The 23,243-nt window shown below is 36.4% G+C and overlaps 1 protein-coding gene across 5 annotated transcripts; it reads right to left on the reverse strand.

The window, feature by feature from the left end:
- Positions 1–5,796: 5,796 nt before the first annotated feature.
- On the reverse strand, positions 5,797–23,069 carry LOC143449537 (uncharacterized). 5 transcript variants are annotated; one of them, XM_076949777.1, is made up of 20 exons: positions 22,950–23,069; positions 18,048–18,247; positions 17,105–17,312; positions 15,112–15,203; positions 14,027–14,114; positions 13,777–13,831; positions 13,574–13,653; positions 13,281–13,429; positions 13,097–13,208; positions 12,858–12,987; positions 12,712–12,778; positions 12,110–12,253; positions 11,653–11,839; positions 11,202–11,327; positions 10,849–11,094; positions 10,643–10,779; positions 10,369–10,523; positions 10,033–10,145; positions 9,895–9,955; positions 5,797–6,261 (listed from the first exon to the last, which is right to left on the reverse strand). In XM_076949777.1, exons 1-20 carry the CDS (start codon positions 22,978–22,980, stop codon positions 6,087–6,089), a joined length of 2,556 nt encoding a protein of 851 aa, XP_076805892.1. In that variant the 5' UTR covers positions 22,981–23,069; the 3' UTR covers positions 5,797–6,086. The 5 variants fall into 5 exon arrangements, with proteins under 5 accessions (XP_076805892.1, XP_076805890.1, XP_076805893.1 ...); XM_076949775.1 differs by having other exon boundaries at positions 12,712–12,781; XM_076949776.1 differs by having other exon boundaries at positions 5,798–6,261; positions 10,646–10,779; positions 12,712–12,781.
- Positions 23,070–23,243: the final 174 nt, after the last annotated feature.

Here is a 23,243-nt window from a genome sequence, read left to right on the forward strand (position 1 = left end):
TCCAAGTCAAATTTTTAGTAACGTTATACGGTGTTACTTACATAGCATTGTTAAGAATTCTGAGCTATGTAGACCTATACCTGCACATGCCTCTATCAAAATCCTTCTGCTACATAGGCTAGCCTAGCTTGCTACGCAAAAAAGGGATAAACGGAAGTTGCAGTCGGCCTATGAAAGCCACGGTTTTGAGAGCACCACCATTCTGGCAAAATCATAGCGCTCGTAAGTCAAGACGTGTCTCCAATAAACAAATTAAAAAGACCTGTCTTAACAGAGAAAATAAATTCTATTGTTTTGTTGAAAGTTTGGCAGAGATGTCGACGTTTTAACTTTTAATATGATATTCAATTTTATCAAGTTTGCCACTGACCAGGTTAGATTCTTCCTTTCCGGCCGTAAAGTCACGTAGCTCTGAGACTACAATCGCTATTGCTCTATGAACTCTGTCGTGTGTTTTATGTGCGTTTGCCGTTAGCCCCTATTTACACAATAATTGCAGCTTTACCATTTGCTGTGAGACAGTTTCAGCTCTGGTATTTCGACTGATATACCAAATTACAAATTGTGCATATTGTTAAGAAAGTTGTATTGTCTTTAGCTAGTCATGTCATTCAAACATTTAATTCCTAAAACGTAAATTGTTTGCTGGATTTCAAACAATACATTTATGTGGTTTTGGGAAGTGCTTGTAGTAGGCCTACACTTAGAGTGTTACGAATTTAGACGTGTTCTTGTTGGCAATATCTCTGTCACGTAAAAGTGTTGTCAGATTGTTAGTGGTTACAAAGGAAATAATATGTAACAAATCGACATGTCATATGTAACGGCCGGCCTACTTTGACTGGCTACAGCATAAAGCTATGAAAAAGTTATTCTTAATTCTCTTTTAAAATATCTCGTCTTCTGAAAGTCTCTTCTGGAAAAGTGTGATAACGGTACATGATAACTTCTTCTGATGTAATTACGACTACATTCTGCAATATAAGAATTGGGACTTTATGAATGTTGTACTGACTTAAAGAAACAATAAGAAACAATATTGTGACGGTTACGTCATGAGTCACGAATTGTTTTCGAAATGCTGAAATTTTATTTTGGGATTTTGCAATTCAGTTGATGACCGGACTTGAATTCTTCTTAATGACGTCAGATAAATTACCTCGCTTTAACTGGTGTGCCATATAAATACTGTTGTAATGTTTGCGATCCTGCCTTTTACTTTTCTCACTCACTTGTTAAGACTGCGCAATATAACAATCAGTAAGCTTTGCCCAAAGGCGAAAGCGTTTGTGTCTGATAATAAATAAAATGGGAACTTTATAATTTAGTAATTTGTATAGACAGAATTAAGCAACTAACAGCATAGTCACCCCTGTTTGAGGAATAAGAACTCATATCATCGAAGCAGAAGGAAACAAATTATCATCTTCAATCGTCCTCGCTCATATTGTAACAATAGCCGCCAGGGTACGCGGTCATTATGACAGATGTGTTTGATGTGTAATACTTCACACAAGTAATACACTAAATACAGCAACAAAACTCTAATTTGTCATAGTATAAGCAACGGAATCAAAAATTTAATACACAAAAGGAGTTTTAAAATAATAATTAAAGCCTTTGGCTTTATGTTTCCAAAACATTAATGTGGATCCCGCGATTGCTACCTAGCAATGCTACGGCATCTTACATAGATTATATGCGAATAGTGCGATGCTGTATAGCTTGTGATGATATTATAAAATTGCTTGCAAATCGAATGCCGCATAGAATACTTGTTTACGGAAATCGGCAAAGCAAAGCATTGTGTTACGTAATCGATTACTCTCTGCTTATCGTAGTAAGTCGTGATAAAAATGTCGTGCATGCCTATATTGCGTGTGTTATTATTCATAGTTGTTCAATGCGTTACAGTCTACCAAGTCAACCCTAGAAATTGGTCGACTTCATTATGTAGCTGTCCCAATGTTTTATCTCGATGTATTCGTTCAAAGAAGCTTCAATATAATCAGAATATAAAGTTGTCAAGGTGAACAACTAATTCTAAGATTAAGAAAAGCGAAACAACGACCTTGAGACTCATTAACCATCGAGGAAAATAAACATTTCAACCGACAAACGTTGTAGTGATTTGGTCGCCCTTACAGGATAAGGTACGACATACAACCATTTCATTACAAGCTTTTAAGTAAGCTAGGCCTATGTAGCTTCTGTACTTCTATTTTCATCGTCAACTGTGGGAGCTAAAATATAGTGCAAACAAATGTTTGCAAGAAATTGCAATTGAGATAAGTTCTCAAATGGTTATTGGACGGGAACAAAACGGCAAAGTCCAGAGGATTTAGAATGAGAAAAATGTGAAGTAGACCTACCGCCTAAAGCCCTAGACCTGCAGTTAAGTAAACGTTCGCTTATTAAATGATGCCAAGGTTTCCCACAATGGTATGGTAGGTAGGCCAATCACTATCATTATCTTCGGAGTGAATAAAGTCTTAATTTGCACGACTTAAATTCGGCGATGATTTCTCACTCCTCGAGTCCCGTTAACGGAGATTGTTTTCGTGCAAATCCGATTGACTTCCATTTTTTAAGGCGTAGGCCTATTTGCTTTTTCATTTGTTTATAACTTATTGCCCAAATTTAGAATGGTTCATTTGAACCAATAAACAGCAGCAAAAAGAATAAGTTAGAGGTTCATACCAGATACAACCATAACAACACTAGTGCAGCTGGGAATCGAATACATATGTGATATACAGTAAGTATTGCTAAATTTATGAATTTGCGAATATTGTCTGTGATTACTTACGACATCACACGAGCCTTGATCTACGACATTACTAAGGCAAATTTTACGATTTTCTTTTGCTTTTAATTATCTAACCAAAAATTATTTTTCAAAACCACAAACCATTCCATCAATTTAATCACCATATTCAGTAAGTAGTGTTTTTTCATATAAGTCTTGTTTTTTGACTTGCCCCTCACTTTTCCAATCAAAAAGCTTGGACATAGCCATCGGATTCAGGAAAAACCTACAGGTTACAATTTACAAACTTAAGATCGAAACAAAAAACAAAACTTGAAAAATCATGAAAGGTTAACCGCTAAACTATACAGTAAAAATATCAAACTCTAAACGCCGATTTGCACTGAGCGCGAGCGAAACAAGCGACGCGAAACTTCTTGAGTTGGGCCTACTTATTCACAGTTTTGTGCTTTACCTCTCAAATCACTCACTTCCTGTTAAAAAAAGTCATATTTTCTATTACTGTACATTCACTAAAATTAATGTGAGCTTTTTGTGAAGAGTCTTTCATCCACCAATTATTACACGAAAGTAAAAATGGTTATACTCGAATGACTTTGAACCCCACTGTCAACATTATTTATAAGTCTGTCTGGGAAGATTGGTGGGTGAGTACCTTGGTAGAAATATAGTTTTATTAAAAAGTTTTAATCAAATCACGTCAAATTATTATCTAATCAATTTTCCAACAAAAATCAAACAGACCAATTTTGTCATATCAAAAACGATGTCGTTGAGCAAATTATTTCGTTGATATGCATAGTTAATAATTATTAACTAATTAGATCATTAACTAATAATTAATTATAATTGTAAATAATAATTAGCCAGATAAATGTATTTGTCTCTTTATTCGAAAAGGTTATTCCAAAAATGTTCGAAATTCCTGGTCTTTCGCCCAGTAAACCAAAACGTGCAAAACAAAGCCCTAAATAGAAAAACATTTTTGCAATCGACATTTCAAAAGACATTACCATAGGCCTATATATAACAACAACTTATAAAAATATAATACAATTTTTGTCACAGATTACTGTATATGCAGCTAAAATTTATTTTTAATCAGATAGAAGAGTTTTTAAGGTTTGACTTTGACAACCACTAAGAAATTTTAGAAACAGACAGTTAATTTTCTGCTTTACTTGCAGAATTAGTTTGAAAAATTTTGGGAGACCCTTGGGGAAGTAAGTAACCGTTTCTGTCTCCAAAAGCACCTTTAAAAATACTGTTCGGATGGTGTTTGTTATAGTGTAAAGGCGGTTGATGTTTCAATCAGGGGAAAAGATTTATGTAGACTTATGATAGGGATAGAGAATTGATAGCCCTATAGCCTACCACTGGGCTAAAGATAAGTTGACAATTACAAGTGGTCAGATATAGCTTTGTCATGGCAATGGTTAATGTTTGAAATATTGCGATAGATCTCAAATAAATCTGAATAATTTATAAATTGCAAAACCTTTGTGTTCAACTCACCAATATAGTGATATGCTCACCTGCTTAGAAAAGAAGTGTAGATATATGCCATGAAGCATAATATTGTCAACTCGTTGCTTACCAAATATATTCCGTACAAGATAAAAGTAGGAACTGCAAATAACAATACAATAGCTATATAGGCTATAATAAGTTAAACAAAAATTATTTATAAGATTGGGCTGTTGCTATTTTTATTCATAGCATTCCGCTCCCTACTTGCTTTATTTAAAATTTAACGAAAAATAAAAGTACAGACTCAATGGTTAGGCTTAAGTACAGAATCGTAATGACTCGAATCACTGACCCGATTCGAGTTAATTTTTTCAAAGATTTGACTCGACAAATGGCTTAACCTGACTCGAGTCAATATCAGTTATTTATGATTACGATCCGGCATCAAAGCAAAAAAATCTCGATCTTTTCTTTGGTGCAAATGTCACAAAATTAGTTACAAAGCCAACAGACGTTTTAGTATAGCATTGTACTTCGATGTGTTTTTAGACGCTTATTTAGATGTATTCCACAACGTGTTTTTAGATGTAGGCCTATTCCACTCATATTGTTGCGGCCATTCTTGTGCACAATGTGTGAATATCTGTTTTTGTTAATATTTTACCGATATCGGCGATATGCCACTTGTGATTCTACGCTGCTCACGATTTCTAATCTCGTCCATAACTGTTTCCTCAGTAAAGCACCTTCTAGGCTTCATCTTTGGGGTTTTTTCAGCATTCCAGTATTGTCATATGACTTCGATCGTTTCGACTAGCGGCATGTCGGTCAGATTTCCATTCAGCTATATTTATGTGGCATAGACGTGATCAAATCTCTATCGCGAATTAACCTTACTCGGAAAAGAAAGCTCTTTCTCTTCTTCGAGCCAAGCGTTGTGAATATGCCCGTCGTCCTAATGAAATTTATGAGTGGTGGTCAAAGTAACCATATAAGTTACTTTAGTAAATGTATTGTTATTCCCGAAAATATCTACTCCACTGCAAGTAGAAGTATTTCTTTTCAGAACTACTCAAATAAGTAGTAGTTATCAATCTAGAGTATGAGTTTGGAAAAGCACACATTACCACGAGCTTGATAAAAGCAATACAACTGTAGGTAAATGCATACTTTTATAAAGCTAAATAGTTTCAGACATACTTTTGTCTTCCGTCAGAGCATTGTTACGTGAAATCAAGTTGTAGACTGTAGATAAACGCTTAGTGCAGATGTGATGTTACTTTGGACTAAAATTTACTAAGTCACAGTAGAAGTACCCACGAACAAACCTACTTCACTAAGTAGAAATCTACGTAAGTAAAACTATTTCGGTACTGCCCACCGCTGCAATCAATATACAGGGCTCATACAGTAAAAATAATACATCTGAAATCTCTACTGCTGCCAATTCTTCTGAGTATCTTGGCCTGTAATACAGGTAATCTTGCTTCGTTTACTATTATTCCGCTATTCAAACTAGTTTTTAAAGTGAAAATTGGAACTTTCGTATACTGCAACTTATGAGGGAAATTATAGTATGAATGAATCCAACGACTTTTAATACTAACATCTGCAACGAAACGGTTTGGAACAAATTACAACGAAACGAACATTGAACAAAGCTAGCGCTGAAATAAAAGTTTGAGCTTAATTGGCGTGCAAAATAATATGCAGTAACGTAAAAATTAAAAACGGACCGCGAAAAAGCGCACGCAAGTGGAAAGCAAAATCAGCAAAAGGAACAGAAAACTCTAACGACGATAAAAAAGATAATGTTGAAAGAATCGTTCGTCTAAAACCGAGGTTTTCACTGTGATCCGCTTGCGCTGAAGGCACTGGTTGTTTCAGAAGCCTCAGAAACGACCGAGGCGTTTCGAACGACTCCAGGTTGCAGAAATTCTTGCAAGCTGGGCAATGTTGAATCGTTGTAGCCAGCAAGAATTGGCTTCGAAACCTCAGACGGAAGCTTCAGTTCTGGCATTCTACAGAAATAAGTAACTAGCTTCAATAATCGCAGAGTTGGAGCTCGGGCCGGGCTTTTCGGGTCGGGTTCGGGCTTGAGTTAAAAATATTTGGGCCAGATATCATACTCACACTCTGTCACATTAGCGTCGTAGTTTTACTTTCTGTACAGAAATGTGCATGCGCGCAGACTTCTAATAACCTCCTGCAGGTAGCAATGCGCAACTTGGAAAAGGATGGCAGTCAAGAGTTGACATTAAAAGATAACTTTTATTCGTTTCGTAGCCTAAATTTAACTTTTGGAGCCGAATTCAGCTTGCAAATAAATTTTCGGATTCGGGCGGAGTTCGGGCTTGTATTTTCGTTTTCCAGCTACAAACATAAGGCTTGTTTACAACTCCGAATAAATGACAGTCACGCGGATTCGATGAGTCTTTTACGTGTGGCTTTTACGAAATTTTCTGCTCTGCAAAATCTTGATATCTAGTTAGCTGGGCTCTCACCATAAACAATACAATACTACATGCGTGGAAACGTAAGCGACCACCGTGTTCGTGATATATATACGACTATATTGGACAAATTTACTCTTGTGTTTCTGACGCGATCGCAAAAATTATGGGTATAAACAAATGAACATGTCTATCTAAACATAACCAACGTAACCATTAGGATGTTTCATTTTTTCACCATTTTGGAATTTAAAAAAGCTTGGGGTCTCCCTAGGCCGTATTTTGGGCACAATGAAAGAATCTGAATTTTTTTTTATTTATGACGTCATTTTGAGGTTGCACCCCCTTGTTGAAGTTTCGGTGGGGGTGCATTTTTGTGATTTGGCGATATCTTGGTAACCTATTGAGCTAGAGCTATGATCAAGGTCTCAAAAGATGCAGAACAGCTGGTTTCCCATAACCACTCAATACATTTTAACTGTATTTTTGCTCTAGAAAAAAAGTTATTTGAGAAAAACCGAAATTTTGACATATTTTGTATGCAAATCACAATGTAGTTCCCAACCGAACCTTTATTTTGCTTGGTGGTGATTGTAAACTTTTAGATTGGCCTTCGCCATGAAAAGTAAGCAAAATATTTTATATGTAAGCTATACAAACATATATCTAAGATAAACTTAAAATTACAGCAGTTTGTGTAAATAACTGCTACATCGGTAGTTCTGGAAAGATCGAGTAAACGATCATGTTAAACTGCGACTTTGATTTCTACTTTAGCGTTACTCTACCGTGTAAGAACAGTTCCATAAGCCAAATAACAAATTGTATTTTTTATTCAAATTTATTTTTATTCTTTAAACTAACAACAAACAACAGTTCATGTTAACCCAAAAATTTGCTGTCTTCACTAATTCTTATCCATATTGCACAGGTATGCTTGCAAACGAAAATCAGTACGCCTCAAAGTAGATTTCTTTTCACGAATTTTCTCCTGCAGAATATTTTTCAACCATCCAATTTTCCTTTCATTGCACCTATTATTGTTTTCAATGGCTTTCCAAAATTCTGGATCAACATCATCTGAAGCAATGCAAGGAGCTTGTTTGCTGTTCAATGTGAAAAATTGTTTTAAGCCAGCATTACGATTCATAAGCAAGTTGTTTACATCGATGGATAGCGGCATGGAAGAGGATACTTTAACAGCCTCGATTGGGTAAGGTGGCACCTCAGAATAAACACTTAAAGCCACATTTTGGGGGTCAAGCCATTGTCCCGCATGATCCAAGTAATACTTCGTTACCATATCAGCAACATCAGGCTGGATTTCTCTATAAGCAAGAAGAAGGTTGCGTTGGAAAAGAGTAAGAAAAGGACCATCACAAGCTTTTGGATGCAAATGTATCATTACAAAAGAGGGTACATAGACTGAAACAATGTATGAAACAATTTTTTCTAATTTTCTTTTTTGATTTGTGGACATTTGTTGACTTCCAATGTTGAAAAGCAGAAGACGAAGGTAGCCGCTGGCAGTTGTTATCCATCGTGAGCGACTTATGCTCTCCTGTTTGTATGTTAAAAGGTTTTTTAGATTTTCCGGAACATTCATCAGCAAATGAGAAGCTAACACTAACAAGCACAATTCGTCACTGCGGAAACTGTTGTCTACCATTTTTTCCTTTTTTTTGTCAGAAAACCATTGCGTTTTTTCTTTTATGTGCAGTGCTGCAATCTTTGTAATCGGAATAGTTACAGTGTCACATGGAATTAAATCGTTTAGAACGGGCTTCTGTATTGTTTTTATAATATTCAGTAATGCACCATCTTCAAGTGCTCTGGGACCTTTTTTTCCACCTTCTATGAAACGAATAACATGGGACAGATATATTTCATTGACATGAAATAAACATTCCAAGGTATGAATCCCATGACCAATGGTCAAACTAAAATAATCTGCTAAGCGTTTATTTACTCCTGACTTCCTGCCTGTGTTAACAGCTGTAGTGTCCGCCATGACTGAGTACACCTTCTTTAGAGTATCACCGCATACCTCATCAATAATTGTGGAGGAAAGTATTTCCCCTGTAACTGATGTTCATTTGGGAAAGGTTTTGACACCAACAATTCTCTCACATTTTTTATTCTGGTCATCCAACAACTGACCAACAAAAACATACCGGTCAAGTGAGTTAATCACCCTACCATCATAACACAGTTGCATTGCACTACACGACTTTATCTCTAATTGGCATCTTTCTAATGCTTTCATTCGTACTTTCTCTCGTCTGCGAAAAACAGTTGTTGGAGATGCTGCGATTTTTTCACCTGCCAAAGATCTCAGTTGGTCTGAGTGCTGGCGTATGGAAGTCATACGACGGTCAGCTAGCATGCACATCTCCTGATTTACTGAAAACGTATGAATTTTTTTATAGAATTTTCCACCAATTACTTTCTTGATTTCAAAATCTGGGTCTGATTTATGATCTCCTGAATCTGATTCCGAATCTGACATGACGTTGAAATTTTGGATTCCAGACTTTTTTCTTATTTTATCCGCAATAACATACTTTGAAGATAAGCTAGAAGATGAACAATTTTCAGTAGACTGCTCAGGGTAATATTTTCGCTTATGACGGTAACTTTTACTCAAACAGTTGATCTGACATGTTGACTTGTAGGCAAAATATGTCAAAATTTTGGTTTTTCTCAAATAACTTTTTTTCTAGAGCGAAAATGCAATTAAAATGTATTGAGTGGTTATAGGAAACCAGCCATTCTGCATCTTTTGACACCTTGATTATGGCTCTAGCTCAATCGGTTACCAAGATATCGCCAAATTAGAAAAATGCACCCCCACTGAAACTTCAACAAGGGGGTGCAACCTCAAAATGACGTCATAAATAAAAAAAAATTCAGATTCTTTCATTGTGCCCAAAATACGGCCTAGGGAGACCCCAAGCTTTTTTAAATTCCAAAATGGTGAAAAAATGAAACATCCTAGTAACCATATTGATTGGCGCCCCAAATATAGATCTCAGCTGTCAAATGCAACGTTGCTGAGCAATCAATAGGTTAAAAAACGGTATAACATCGTAGCTTTGACTAGAGACAAAAGCAGCAAATGCTGGATAGCGGAAACAGATGAAGCGGAAACCGTTCCGCAATACATCTTAATCGATACGCTACTAGGTAGAAATACATTACCGAATTTTATCTCCACTCGGCTTGCTGACATTGGTTAAATCCAAAATCCGCCTTGCATCATCTAGGAAAAAATCAACATTAGACCATAGTGAGCACCTAACGTATTTTTCACAGATCGTTTGATGCATGTCAGCCAACCTGCCATATCTATAGCAGCTGTTTTATTTAGTTTCTGCTGGGCATTGCCGGTCATCGCAGGAATCACATTTGCAACGGGTGGCTGCGACGTACTTGCATTGACAGCCATCATCCTATTTATGAAAATAGATGAAAAAACTATCGCTATAGCCATAAAAAGCTACACCTGAGTATTATCCGTCAGTATCGCTACAGTAATTCGCATCGCCATCAGAGTAAGAAACGTATATCGAAGAAACACAGTTCACACATATCAGCGCACACAAAATGCATGGATATAAGGACATGCACTATCTACAATTCTACATAATGAAATAATTTAAAGATAGGGTGTACCTGCCAGCCAAGGCTAGATTCTGTGAAGCGGTCCTAGACTTGCTCGGTGCATCTGATGATGGCAAGCTGGGTTCCGGTAATTGCATTGTTTGAGAGCTTTGTGGTGGAACCATGGAGTTTTGTTGCTGAGGTATGATAGCTTGGCCGCCTATCAACTGCAAATGCATTGAGTTCACACAACCGCAGAAAGAGTTTTTAAAAACGTAACTGCAACCGAAGAAAATTCTATGCCTTCCACAAACTGTAGCTTACGTAACGTGAAAAATAAACAGACTACCTGGGGCTGTGCTGGAACAGCGCTTCCCACAAGCAAAGGCTGACCTTGCTGATTAACGATCATGTGACCCGGCACACCAAGCTGTCGCTGAGATATTCCTGAAGAAACCACGTGAGCAGGAACGCGTACGGAGCCTACAAATTACAAATTTAGTTTCAACAAACGACCAACAATGACCACAACCTATCATAACATCTCCCAACCTTGCGGCAACGGTTGATTGACATACATCGCGTGCGGATGTCCAGCTCCCTGTGCGTGTTGAATCGGCAGCGCTACCACACCCTGTATCGGATTTCCGGATATAGTCGAACTTCCATCACTAGGGGGCTGTAAGCAATTTATGTAGTGGCAGGAATGGCCACCGCGAGAATTTTCGGTAATCGCCCAAAGCACCCTGGAACCGTTATTGATGTGACGTCGTTTAGGACGAGGTTGGTAAGTCCAATCTAAAATTCAGAGACTGTATAATCAGCGATAGGGTGAAGAACAAAGGCATAGAAATCTTCTTAAGATTTATAAGAGTTAAAGAGGCAACTTATAACTTGACGATTACCAGGATATTCTCTTTTGTGCTCAGCTTTTATCTTCGCTGCCTGATCAAAATAGGGTTGCTTTTCAGACGGCTTTAGCTGCTGCCACCTCTCGCCTAAGCGAACGCTTATCTCGGCATTGGTTAACGCTGAAGTACAGAAGCAATTGCAAATATATCTAATTAACTATACATAAACTGTCATATCAAACAAAAAAAATTTTGTTTCCTTATTTTCTTACAATCCTAAAAGCTGCCACTCAAATGTTAACTGCACAGGGCCAATTCAGTAAAATGTTATCTTTTGTTATTTGTTCAGTGGTAAACAAAACAACAAAACGAAATTGATGTACCCAAGGAAACTAGCGACTAGCAATAATAAAACTTTCATTGTGAAATATAATTCTAGTAACAATCTCGCATTGGCATAGTCGCCTGTTAGAAAGATAGTGTTGCAAAGTCAAGTTTGGCACACCTGGATTCTTTTTTGCATACAGACTTCTCTTCTGCCTAGCCCAAACCAGGAAAGCATTCATAGGGCGCTTAACTTTATTTCTCTTAAGTGCTCTTTCACGTTTAGTTTCTCTCTCTTCATCGCTATCTATTTCTTCCCAGGTTCGATCACAATCTCCTGCTACCATCGTGGGATAGGACGGCCCTGCCTGCATCCAATAAAATTTACCTTCACTGCATCTAATTCATCCAATCATTATGAAATATATCCGCAAATTTCAGACTTTTAAAAACTGTTACGGAAAATAATGGAAGACATTACGTCTATACCTATTGTACTTGTTGCAGAGCAAGAATATCTTTGAGAAAAAGAACTTGTGTAATCAATACAAACTCTTGACTACAAATAACAAGTCAATCTAACAGAATTTTTGTAGGTTGGTAGACAAAAACTCAAACCGGAGTAGTGAAACAATTACCTGAAGTCCTACAGATGTAGGAGACAGTACGCGGTAGCCGGGTGTATGAGAAGTACGATAACCGGGCATAGACCCCGGCGCTGGAGCCATTAAAAGATTTGAACCGGGATCAATGATGTCATACTTAATACCATCAGAAGATTGCTAAAAATCAGATGGAAATTTTGAAGGTACAAAATTTTAATGTAGTATTTATTTGTCTTTGCAAATTTTAGGACTTCATTTATCTGTCAATAAGTAAATACACTCATTTTCATAAGAAACTGTACTTTTTCTGGACAGTAAAGAAAGTCTATAGTAGCAGCCTAGTATAGGGCCAACTCAAAGTGATAAACTCCTTTGTAACATGCACAGTCAAAAGTTTGTTGTGTTTTAAATTCAACATGTATAAAATTACTTGCTTTGTATAAAATTTAAAGTAAACTCTAATTCTGTTTTTCTTAGCTGAAAACGGCCATTATGGTTTTAAAAATATTTCATGTCTTAAAAAAGTAGCCAACTCTGTAAAATACTTTTACAAGAACATTTGCGCCAAAACTTAAGTTAGCCATAAAAATGAGTGCATACAACTTTTTACAACTGTAAATATAAAGGATATTTACCATTGTCCTGTAGTATTGGTTGTTGGGTCCAAGAGCGTACTGAGAGGCAAACGGGTCTTGGGTAGATCTGCTGAGAACGTAACGTAATATAATACACAACTATACCGCCAAATTGTAACAACTTTTAAAACTTCGCTGGTAGTTACCCAAAAGTGGGTGGTTGCATATTGTTCTGATAGGGATTTACGGGGTCCAAGCCATATTGCGCGTATCTGAGCCCGTGAGAATTGGAAGTTTGTGGCATACCACCTTGTGGATAGGGCATGTGGTTATTTCCTAAAATAATAGTTTACATTGAAAGCACATAGTTCCATGCGCGGTTATTATCCGGCCTACTCCTGAATTCTCTATGTTGCAAGTGCAACGAGTAAGTTTGTCAGCTCACCAGAGATCAAAGAAGAATTCATAACTGACTGATCATTTGCGTACCACCCCGTATTCATCTGTTGTTGCTGCTGAAACATGGACTGTGGACCGTACTCAACATAGCCTTGATTCTAATATGAAATCTCCTGGTATCAGGGTTTGGTTCACTTAGAGTCTATATTTTATGTTCTGTACATTCTAACCTGTTCAGCTTGTACATCGCCGGCTAACGTATGCTGCAAAGCTGATACCCCGCTCATCTGTGTGTATTGTTTATTCGAATCAGCGACAACTACATCGACATCCTGTTCGTCTTCGCTAGCCTCAACTTCCAATACAGTTTGCCTACAGCCTAAGAGAAAGGGCCAGTACATTTCACTATAATGCTGTATGTACTAGCGCTTTAGGGGGATCTTTTTGTTCTGCTTAACACATAAACTAAAACAAAACAGCAAAATCTCAAATAGGCTTGTTCTCAGTTAATTAAATTAATCACCTGCGGTTTCTGCACTGCACTGATTACTATCTGAACTAGCCGAGGCGCAATGTGTGTTACTCGCGCCAGCCAAGTTATAACTGAAAAAAGGTCGAAAGCGTTGTCTCAGTTACTGAATACCCAGCTGATGACTGAACTCTAGATAACCTTAACACATGCGTTATTTTATCAGAACTGTACAAGCCTAAATCTTTAAAGGCTACCTTGCTGCGACAATATCATCCTGCTGCTGTTGTCTTTGAAGCGCAGCCATATCGTCTGTAATTAAAATTACGCGAAATTTAATTTCTCACGGCTAAAATGTCAACCTTACTAATTCTCACGCTACATGATTTATTGTAACTGTCTAACTGAGACACGTTAGAACACCAAAGCCATCAGCGAATTGGCAACACTTACTAGGTATTAATTAATTCAGTTTTGTCGTTAACATTTTGCCATAATTGGACTTACTTGTTGGGCAGCTAACATCTTCGAGCATGGATGGTTCGATTACCACAGCTGCTTCCTCACCACCATCCTCCTTTATTACAGTGACTTGCTAAATGCCAATACGAAAATACGGTCATTTATTTATCACCCATGAGTCACGATGTTTGCAAAGCGCTACCAAAATGAAATTACAAATTTGGTGCGAAAGTTCAAAACCGCACAATGCAATGTCGTGCTGTTAATTGTGCATCTAATTCGTGCAATTCCAATGCAGATAAAATTCGTATTCATTATATTTTAATGTCACAGATTCACACACTCATTCCGACTCCATATATGAATGTATGTACTCCATATATGTGCGGCTGAAATGTGTGAATGAAAAGCGCAACAGCGTATTCAACAAGGCAGCGGTAATAAACAAATGGCAAAAATAAAAGAGAGTGACTATTTTACAGAAAGTAGGTCACGCAGCCCATATTTTAAAATAGGCGGTTAGGTTAGGGGTGTCCAACCTTTTTGGCCAAAGGGCCATATGCGATTTACGAATGATTGCGCGGGCCACTTGAGTGTTTACTGCTAATTTCTAATTAAAAACCTCACACCAAAATTCTAATCTCAGAAACACGTATTATCCTCTTTTGCAATTATTATAAGAACAATAAACATACCAAGATATAGTAAAGTCAACAAAGTTTCTACTACACGTCGACATTTCAATGTCAAGTTTGGCAATATTTGGTGAGATGGACGATGTAGCAATGCGAAGCGAGTTTTCCATATGGCTGTCAGAAATTAGTAAACAAACAAAAAATGCCAATTTCTCGGAATGTAAGCGGGCCATTCGGAACCTTCCCACGGGTTGGACACCCCTGGGTTAGGAGAACTGGTATGCAAAAAGTTGATTTTAGTTATTTAAGGTTTAATTGGAATTACAGTAGATTTAGGCTGGAAAGTAGTCATAGGTTAAGTTTAGGTTACTATGTTATAACATTAACGTTAGTTTAACAACTAACTGCGAAAAAGAGCTTTGAACGCACGACGTTTTCCGGTGTAATAATGACAGCCAAAATAAAACGTTATAATTAAATAAACTAAAAATATACCGTGGGAGCTACGGTAGCAGGTGGGTCTTCTTCGACAACAATAACATTTGGTACTTCGTTTGGACATGGTGAAAAATCTTGCATTTCTCCATCTACCATAAAAACAAATTGATCCAAATCATCAATAATGACTAGTGCCGTACGGCAGAAAAAAAACATTTTCTTACTTGCTCGGAGAAGTAAGATCTTAAGATTTACTTAGGCTACCCGCATAAACTATTACTCACCCGCATAAACTTTTACTTACCCGGTCCATTTCTAAACTGAATTTACAATGCGATGGTAAAACAAGAATATTATGGCAGCTGCTTCACTTTACAAAAAAATTTGGTTAAACTAACCAAATCATGATAAAATTTGCTCCAGATTGGAATTATTTTATATAGCTGGTCAAATGTCCTCATTCACGGACAGTGGTGTAGATTAGAATGCAACACCGGTGCAAAGTAAACTTGAATAGGAGTCAAACTATGCAATGACCAAAGTATAAGGCTACACGGTCTAAGAATATATGTTTGAATTATTTTGCAAAATGATATAAATTTTTTGCGTTTTTTGTCACACCATAGCAAGTTAAGCACAATACGCGCGTTTGGTTTTAACAGCTGATCATTGTTGATCTGGCAGTTGAGTTCCTCCTAATAAAGATTTTTCCAGAAACTAATAACGTTTATATTTTAGAATTAAAACGTTTACAAATTCAGTAAAAATCGTTTTTTACTTCTTATGTATGAAAGGAATGAATAAAGGCATTGTTTAGTAAATTGACCAGTCAATTCAAAACAAAATTTGCCATTGCAGTTTGACAGAAAACAGTTTAATCGACATACGTGCCAATAAGGTTTTCGGTTTTGGCCGTCTTCCAACCCACAGATTTGCGGTACTTCCTAAGTACAGGACTTCTTTAATTTGGCGCAATTGCCATTTTCACACAACGAAAAATTGCAACAGGAGTTGTAGTCTATGAGGAACGGTTTTGAAACAGCGCAAACAGTTGTTTGAATACTGATGAAAGATATGCAGGTGTAACCTGAACTCAACGCACAAATAAACAAACGCCGTACAAGTGCTATAGAGTATAGATGCAACATACCGATACCTAACCAGGGTTGTTACAAATTCAGTTTGTTCAAAATTGTAAAGTAGCGGGTAGTTTAATTCGGTTTAAGATACTTTATGCACAAAAACTATTAACAAATACTCCGTTCGTATGAAATATTTCACTCTGATTCGCACATAAGAAACTGAATTTCCCCACAAAATGACGCAAAATAGGCATTTATGAAAAAACAAACCCCTATCAGCGTAGAGGAACTTCCTCGATTTCAAAGTCACTTTAGTATTTACTCAAGTAGAAGTGATCTTTGACATATTATACAACGTTGATTAGCATCTGTACATTATAATAACAATAAACACTTACCGATCAACTAAAATACAAGAATTACAACATGTTAGCCATTTGGCTTGCAAATTAGCCAATTTTGTGACTGTAGAATGTAGATTTATGATTCAAAGTATATGTATATTGTATACATATATTTAAAAAAAGCATTCTTGCATACGAAACATTCGCTAGTTATAAGGAACCAGTATAACATATGCCACGTTCTTCAAGGCCTGTGTATTGTGCGATCTCTAATAAACGGTTTACATCCAGCGATTTCCTGAAAAGCTAAACGATCCATGCTGTGAAACGACTTTATTATGTACTAGGATGGGCTGTGTCATAGGTTTCGACTATCATTATTTGTCAAGTAAACAGTTTTCAACAAATGTCATAATAAGAACAAAGCGCGACAATCCCATACATGTATCGGTGATCAAAACAGTTTTCCGTTTGGTTAGATGTAGGCCTAATCTAGTATCTGGCAGTTGGCGAATACATCAAACCTCTTGAAAACGAATGCGCAATGCACTAAATCCAGCATATAATAAGGTGGACATGAATTTTATAGGCTACTGGGCTCCACCATAGTTATAAAAGTCTTACCTTTTAAGCTATCACCGTCGTTCCTGTTTAAACAAACATCGTTCTTTTCAGTTGTTCTGTGACGGTTTCTCGTGATATCAAGCTCCGCAGGATTTGATACAACGTTCGACGAAGGCGCAGCAACGACTGGATTACAGATTTTATGCAATCGCTTCGCTGAAATTCCGCTTCCAGTCCGCGTACTGGCATGCTGTTTACCAGACTCTTCCTAAAAAGTTTTAAAATAAGGATAATCAACATCGCATCGCTCATATCAAATTGAACAAAACTTTTTATGCATATTTATTCAAACACATCTTTCACTGAACGCTTCAGGCTATAACATACAACAGTTTCGCCTGATTAATATAAAACACTGGAAAACAACGGCTAAATCTTCAAACGCTTTGCGGCACTCCATCCCGCATTGTTCCATACTAGACTAACGACAATTATTTTACCTTCATTCATGGTTTTACAGAAAACAAGGAGTGGTCCACATCCGCAGTAAACAGATCGCAAACGTGACGTGTGAACGGCGTACGCTCAACCTAGGCCTACCAATAAGCGATAGCTTAACCGAATAAATAATTATTTATAATCGGTCCGGATTCATTGCCAACTGTTCGGAAACACTATACAGGTATACATTATTGTCTCATTGTAAAATATAATGAACTCAACGATTAAAAGCGTGTCAACTAATTCAGCCCAAGTAAAGAAGCGCAAAAGTACCGTTATATAACCACACCCTCTCGCCGTTAACAAAAACACGAAATTCAATATACAGTAGTCGTGTTGATGAAACCCTTACTTAAACAAACATTTAGCTTTTTAAAGTTTTTTCCGATCATTCTTTAGATAAGAGCTGCTTTGTTGGTTACGCTAAGGTAGGCCTATTTATTTCTAGAGTAGATAAATTTGAAAGAAACAGATACGCTATATAAACCAAAGGTTAACATACCGGCTTACAGACTTTTTGTTGATTGACTTTACTTGCATTTGAACAGGATGTCTTACGGATGTTTTTCTGGGCAAGACGATTCGATTTTTTGGTTGGCGCAGGAACAGCATTCGCGTCGGTGTATGACTTTTTCTTAGTTTCCACACTAACTTCCACTTTCGAACGTGAAGTAGTAGATACTTTTTTATTCAAACTTTTATCTAACAGAAAAGAAAAAGCAAGGTAAGCTTCTGGAAAAGTTATCTAACAGCTGGTCAATTTCAGCGTGACTGACAGGACAAAAGATGGAATTTTTAAAATTATAAATGCATTATTATCAGTTTTATGTAAGATTGAAAAAAAGGAATGTGTTTTCAGTTAATGGTAGTTGCATGTTATCAAATGGCATCATAAATTCTTGTAAAAGAATATGGTTAAAGTTTTGAAAACCAACTTATGTTAGCGTGACTGACGGGACAGAAATTAACATGCATTTTTGAGAGAGTGTAACTGATGACAAATTTCTGACAATGAATTTTGCATGGCATGCAGTAAAGTATTGAAAATACTAATTGAAAATTCAAACAACTAACAAAATAGTAAGCTGTAAAAACATGACAATAAACTTCTATAGCACTGTATAAAATTAATATTGTGGTTCATAAAATCATTTTAAATTGCAAATTGACTTACAAATAAATTGTATATACCCTGCAACGTTTGAAGAAATGTATCTAAATTAGTAAACGTAAATAATAAAAAAACAACAACGTAAACAACTGAAATCTAGAAAACTTCAATATAAAATTAAAATAACAATATATTTGATTTTTAAATGTTCTAAAATATTTTATAAATGCCCCGGCTATTTATCAGAATTGGTACATCTTTCAGCTGACAAAGAATGTTATCTTTGATGTACCGTACAGTGTCATGATCCAGTTCTAGTTTATAAATTAAAAACGAACTATCTGATTTTTTTAGGTATTGTATTTTATATTTTCAGCAGCTATTTTATTTATTACAAGCCCATAAAGTCTTCTGCTAAGTATTTCACTTTAACCCAGATCCAATTGCAAAATTCCTATCATTTTCTCCTTTTGGCTGAACTAACACTTACTTTGACGCAATAAATGAAAAACAGTCCATTTGTTAATTATTCACAAGCGAATGCATGGAACATCTAAATTCGTATGGCTTAATCGATCCAAAAACGTGTGCATCCCCGATATTGGGGATTCTTTCAATTTCAATACCCTTTGGGTGCCACATTTTGTCCAGTTTTGGGATTTGAGATTTTATTTCTTTCTCTGAAACAAATAATACATTTATACTTGAACATACCTCCTGGACAACTTGAGAAAACTCTTCTGAACTGTTTATATCAACATTTCCTGCAAGTACCTTTTCCGTCACTCTCTTTTTTAAACAGGTTTTATATTTAAATACATATCCTTTGTTTGACTGACAATTTAAAATCACGAATTACCATTGTTATGTAACAAATGGTTTGTCCAAGCGCAGAAAAGTAATTTTGGTTAATTTAATCATGTTTGTTCAGACTTAAAATTGTCCTGTCAGTCACGTGAATGACGGGACAATTTTACGTTCAATTTTAGTTCACCTGCAAATTTAAAGTTAAGACATACTGTATATGCCAAAAGTTTTTAGTTGTGAGAATGTCCTGCTTAATGTAGAAGATAGGTATGTGAAAAGAAAAACAATAATATCAGTAATGCATTTTTATCAAACTATATGTGCTATTTTTGTGACTGACGGGACAAATGCTTTTGTCTTTTTTTAAACTTAAATTTGAATCCAGGGAAAGGTGAGTAGAACAAAGCGGATGTTTTTTGCAAACACTTACTTCCATAATATGTGAGTAATAATTGTCCTATGTACTAAGAACTAGAAAAAAATGTATGTTATAAGAAGAGGTGAAATTTACATTTTTATATGAAGACTTCATACCAGATACACAGATGCTTTTAAATAAAAAATACAAAAAGTATAACATTACAGAATGTTTTCTTCAGAAAGGTAGAGGTGTATACTGTAATATAAACATAAATTTATTTGTCAGTTTTGTTGATTCAATTTTTACTACTTTGCAATATTATCATGGAATTAACCAGCTATAAAAGCGAAACAATAACTCCCTTGTATAATGCACTGGTATAACTTGCTTTTAAACGCTTACATGTTTATTGTACATTACACTGGTTATTTGATATTGCAAAATACGTAAAGCTTTCGTTACTGTTCGTCTGTTCCTAAACCATTATGGAATTTTGGAAAACAACGACATGCTGAAACATAATGTACGCACAAAAAACAATCGCAAAACTCAGATTTACGTAACAGACAAAACTGATCAAACAAGAGCACACACGCAGCATGTCACTTAATGAAAATCGTGCGTGCTGAGGTCATGCTGCAAGAGTTCAACACGTAAAACTGCTTTTAATATCGTTTTGCATTGGTGAAAGTGTTTGCATAAAAACGTATATCTCTTTGTAGGTTTCTTTCTGAATAGCTGTTACTAACTACAAGCAGAATATACCAACGCGTGCAAAAGAGTTCAAGTTTACTTACAGGAACTGTTCACTTAAAGTACTAAAATGGAATTTAATACAAACATGCTTGGCACACACGGTTAAATAGATAGCAACCAACCAACTATGAAACTGTAAAAACATAACATTACAAAAAGAATGGATTGTAGTGTGACGCTCACCGCTGCAAGTCTCGTCAGTCATCAGGCTGACGAAATTGTCAACGTTTTTAATCAATGTCACTAATTAATAATTATAATTTAATATTAGTGTTTAACGCAACACGACCTTTACTACAAAACATTTTACTTCGCCTGATCTATACTATTTTTAAATACCCTTTCCAGCTTTTTTCGAGTTGTCACGACTCACTGCGACTAAATAACATGCTGGCAGGAAATCGTTTTACGGTACCTATAGATTGTGCACCAAATCACCTTGGACCTGTAGTTCAAAACTGCATATTAGTACAAACTCTTTTTCCAGTATAGTGACTGACAGTTACTATTTGATTTGAAGACCAACTTGTTGTTGAACTTGCTCCTCACTTTAACAACGGTCTGCACGACATACTCACGACGAAATAGTTCTTTCATATGTAGGAGTTTAAAACCTTAGCTGGATAAACTAGAAATCCATTGGCACTCTTTAAAAAGAAAACTTTGATTCAAATTAAGTTTAAAAGAATTTCAGATTTGTCGATGACCAATCGGGTTCCGCCTATGCCTAACTTATGAGCACGAGTAATGTGTGTATGAACGATGTCCAGAGGATGTTTACTACAAAACGCATTTTTTGACAGAGGTGGCATTTAAGACTTGATTCGCATGAAGATTTCTTGCCAGAGTAGTAGTCCGCTAGTATAATGCATAAAGGATTTCTATTATGAAGTATGGCTCACTTTGAGTACGTGCTGCCTTTCTTTCTAATTTAACTAACTAGTCATCTCAAACGAAGCAAACTGACGGTAAAATGGAACATGTATTTACTTCCGCAGCATTTTGTCTCATTTTATTAGCATCGCATAATTGGTACCTCTTTATTACCCGGCGACGTTTATAAAAAGTTTGTGATGATGTCCCCACCACAGCTAATGGTGTCTAGGGATGGGCCGATACGAACCCAAACCCGAATAGATTCGCCGAATATCGCCTTCATGGAAGATTCGGGCGAACACGAATATCAACAATGGCGAAACGCCGAAACCGAATACAATATTAATTATAAATTTACTGACTTTTTTTAAAAATGATGATCTAGTTTCCCGACAAAGCTGAACTAGAGTTAGCAGTACTTACAATGAAGGTCGTTTTCCTAACGATTTTGCTTTTTCAATCGTTTTTTAAACACTATTTTTCAAAACACTATTCACTATTTAAAACAATCTTCCTCACAGCACATCCCTAATGGTGTCACAACTCACAAAAAAGACATGATAACAGCAAGGACGTCTATGAATCTAAACTAATTAAAACTATGTTTTAAACATATATTTCATGATTGGAGTGCCAAAGTAAAAAATTGCGCGAAACTATGGAACAGGTATGTTATTAATGTGATTTACCGGCAGGGCACTAAATTTGTGGCATACAAAAATGTACCGTACCTATAGTAGATACGGATATAGCACAGTAGGCTATAGCATTTATACAGGGCCGACCTTAGGCAAATGCGAGCGACGCAACTGCGTTAAACCCCGCCGCTTAGCACCAAACCAAAAATAACAAATTAGTTTTTACTTTGCGCAAATTGGTAAGGATCATGGCCATCAGTTGCATCGGGCACAGCGCTTGCTAACGCCTAACGGCCCTGCATTTAGACTTGATAAAGGGTCAGCGAGCACTAGACCAGAATCTAGCAGCATTGGCTTTAGGGTGAGGTGAGCGAGGCGGTCACCTCGGGCCCCTCTCTGTTTGTGGATATGTCCTCTAAAAGAACAAACATTGGATACGAGTATTAGTGTTAACTATTCACAACTTTTCAGGACAGGAGTCATCCATTGAGACTATGTAAATTCAAAATTTTGTTCTATTCGGGGGAGCATGACCACCGTAGCCCCCTGGAATAGATTGCTAGCCTAACTCTCGAGTAATTTTGGGGCCCACAAACGTAAGTCGCGCCATGCCTCGTCTTCCCCTCCCAATCTAAAACCATCACTATCAATATTATAGATTATAGAATATAGATTCTACAGGGTACGGTACTTCGGTAGGCCTACTTATGATTTCTCTGCACGTTTTTCATTGAGAGCATTTTTGTCGAAAATGTCTCATCGTATGGGAGACTTACCCCAACATGTTCACGCAACAAAAACATAGCTAAGTAACATAATTAAACCAACCTAAATTTAATCAAACTTGTACAATACCTTTTGAAGCATTAGCAAGAATTTCACTCATGATGAAATTTCTTCTTCAGTCACAATCACTGCAACAATGTCCTTTCATAGTACAATGGTAAATGGCAAAAACCTAACCTCTTCTTTTTGATACATTCAAACATGTTTGCAACGTTCCAGAAAGGCCTGGCTATAGTTACGTCATAATGAATTGTTACGTTTCAATTCAATTTCGAAATGGTTGAAAAAATAAGCAAGCTCAGCAGTAATTGGCATTACCGTAGCTTAATTTTGTACCCTGTTTTTCTATTGTAAGAAATGCAT

Source organism: Clavelina lepadiformis, chromosome 3 (assembly GCF_947623445.1).
Source record: "Clavelina lepadiformis chromosome 3, kaClaLepa1.1, whole genome shotgun sequence".
Taxonomy (NCBI): domain Eukaryota; kingdom Metazoa; phylum Chordata; class Ascidiacea; order Aplousobranchia; family Clavelinidae; genus Clavelina; species Clavelina lepadiformis.

Coding starts and splice junctions, on each gene's coding strand:
- LOC143449537 (XM_076949775.1), bottom strand. CDS start 22,980: ATGAGTGAAATTCTTGCTAATGCTTCAAAAG. Junction 17,313..18,047: donor AACAAAAAGTCTGTAAGCCG/GTATGTTAACCT, acceptor AAAACTTTTTAG/GAAGAGTCTGGTAAACAGCA. Junction 13,654..13,776: donor GATGATATTGTCGCAGCAAG/GTAGCCTTTAAA, acceptor ACCTTTTTTCAG/TTATAACTTGGCTGGCGCGA.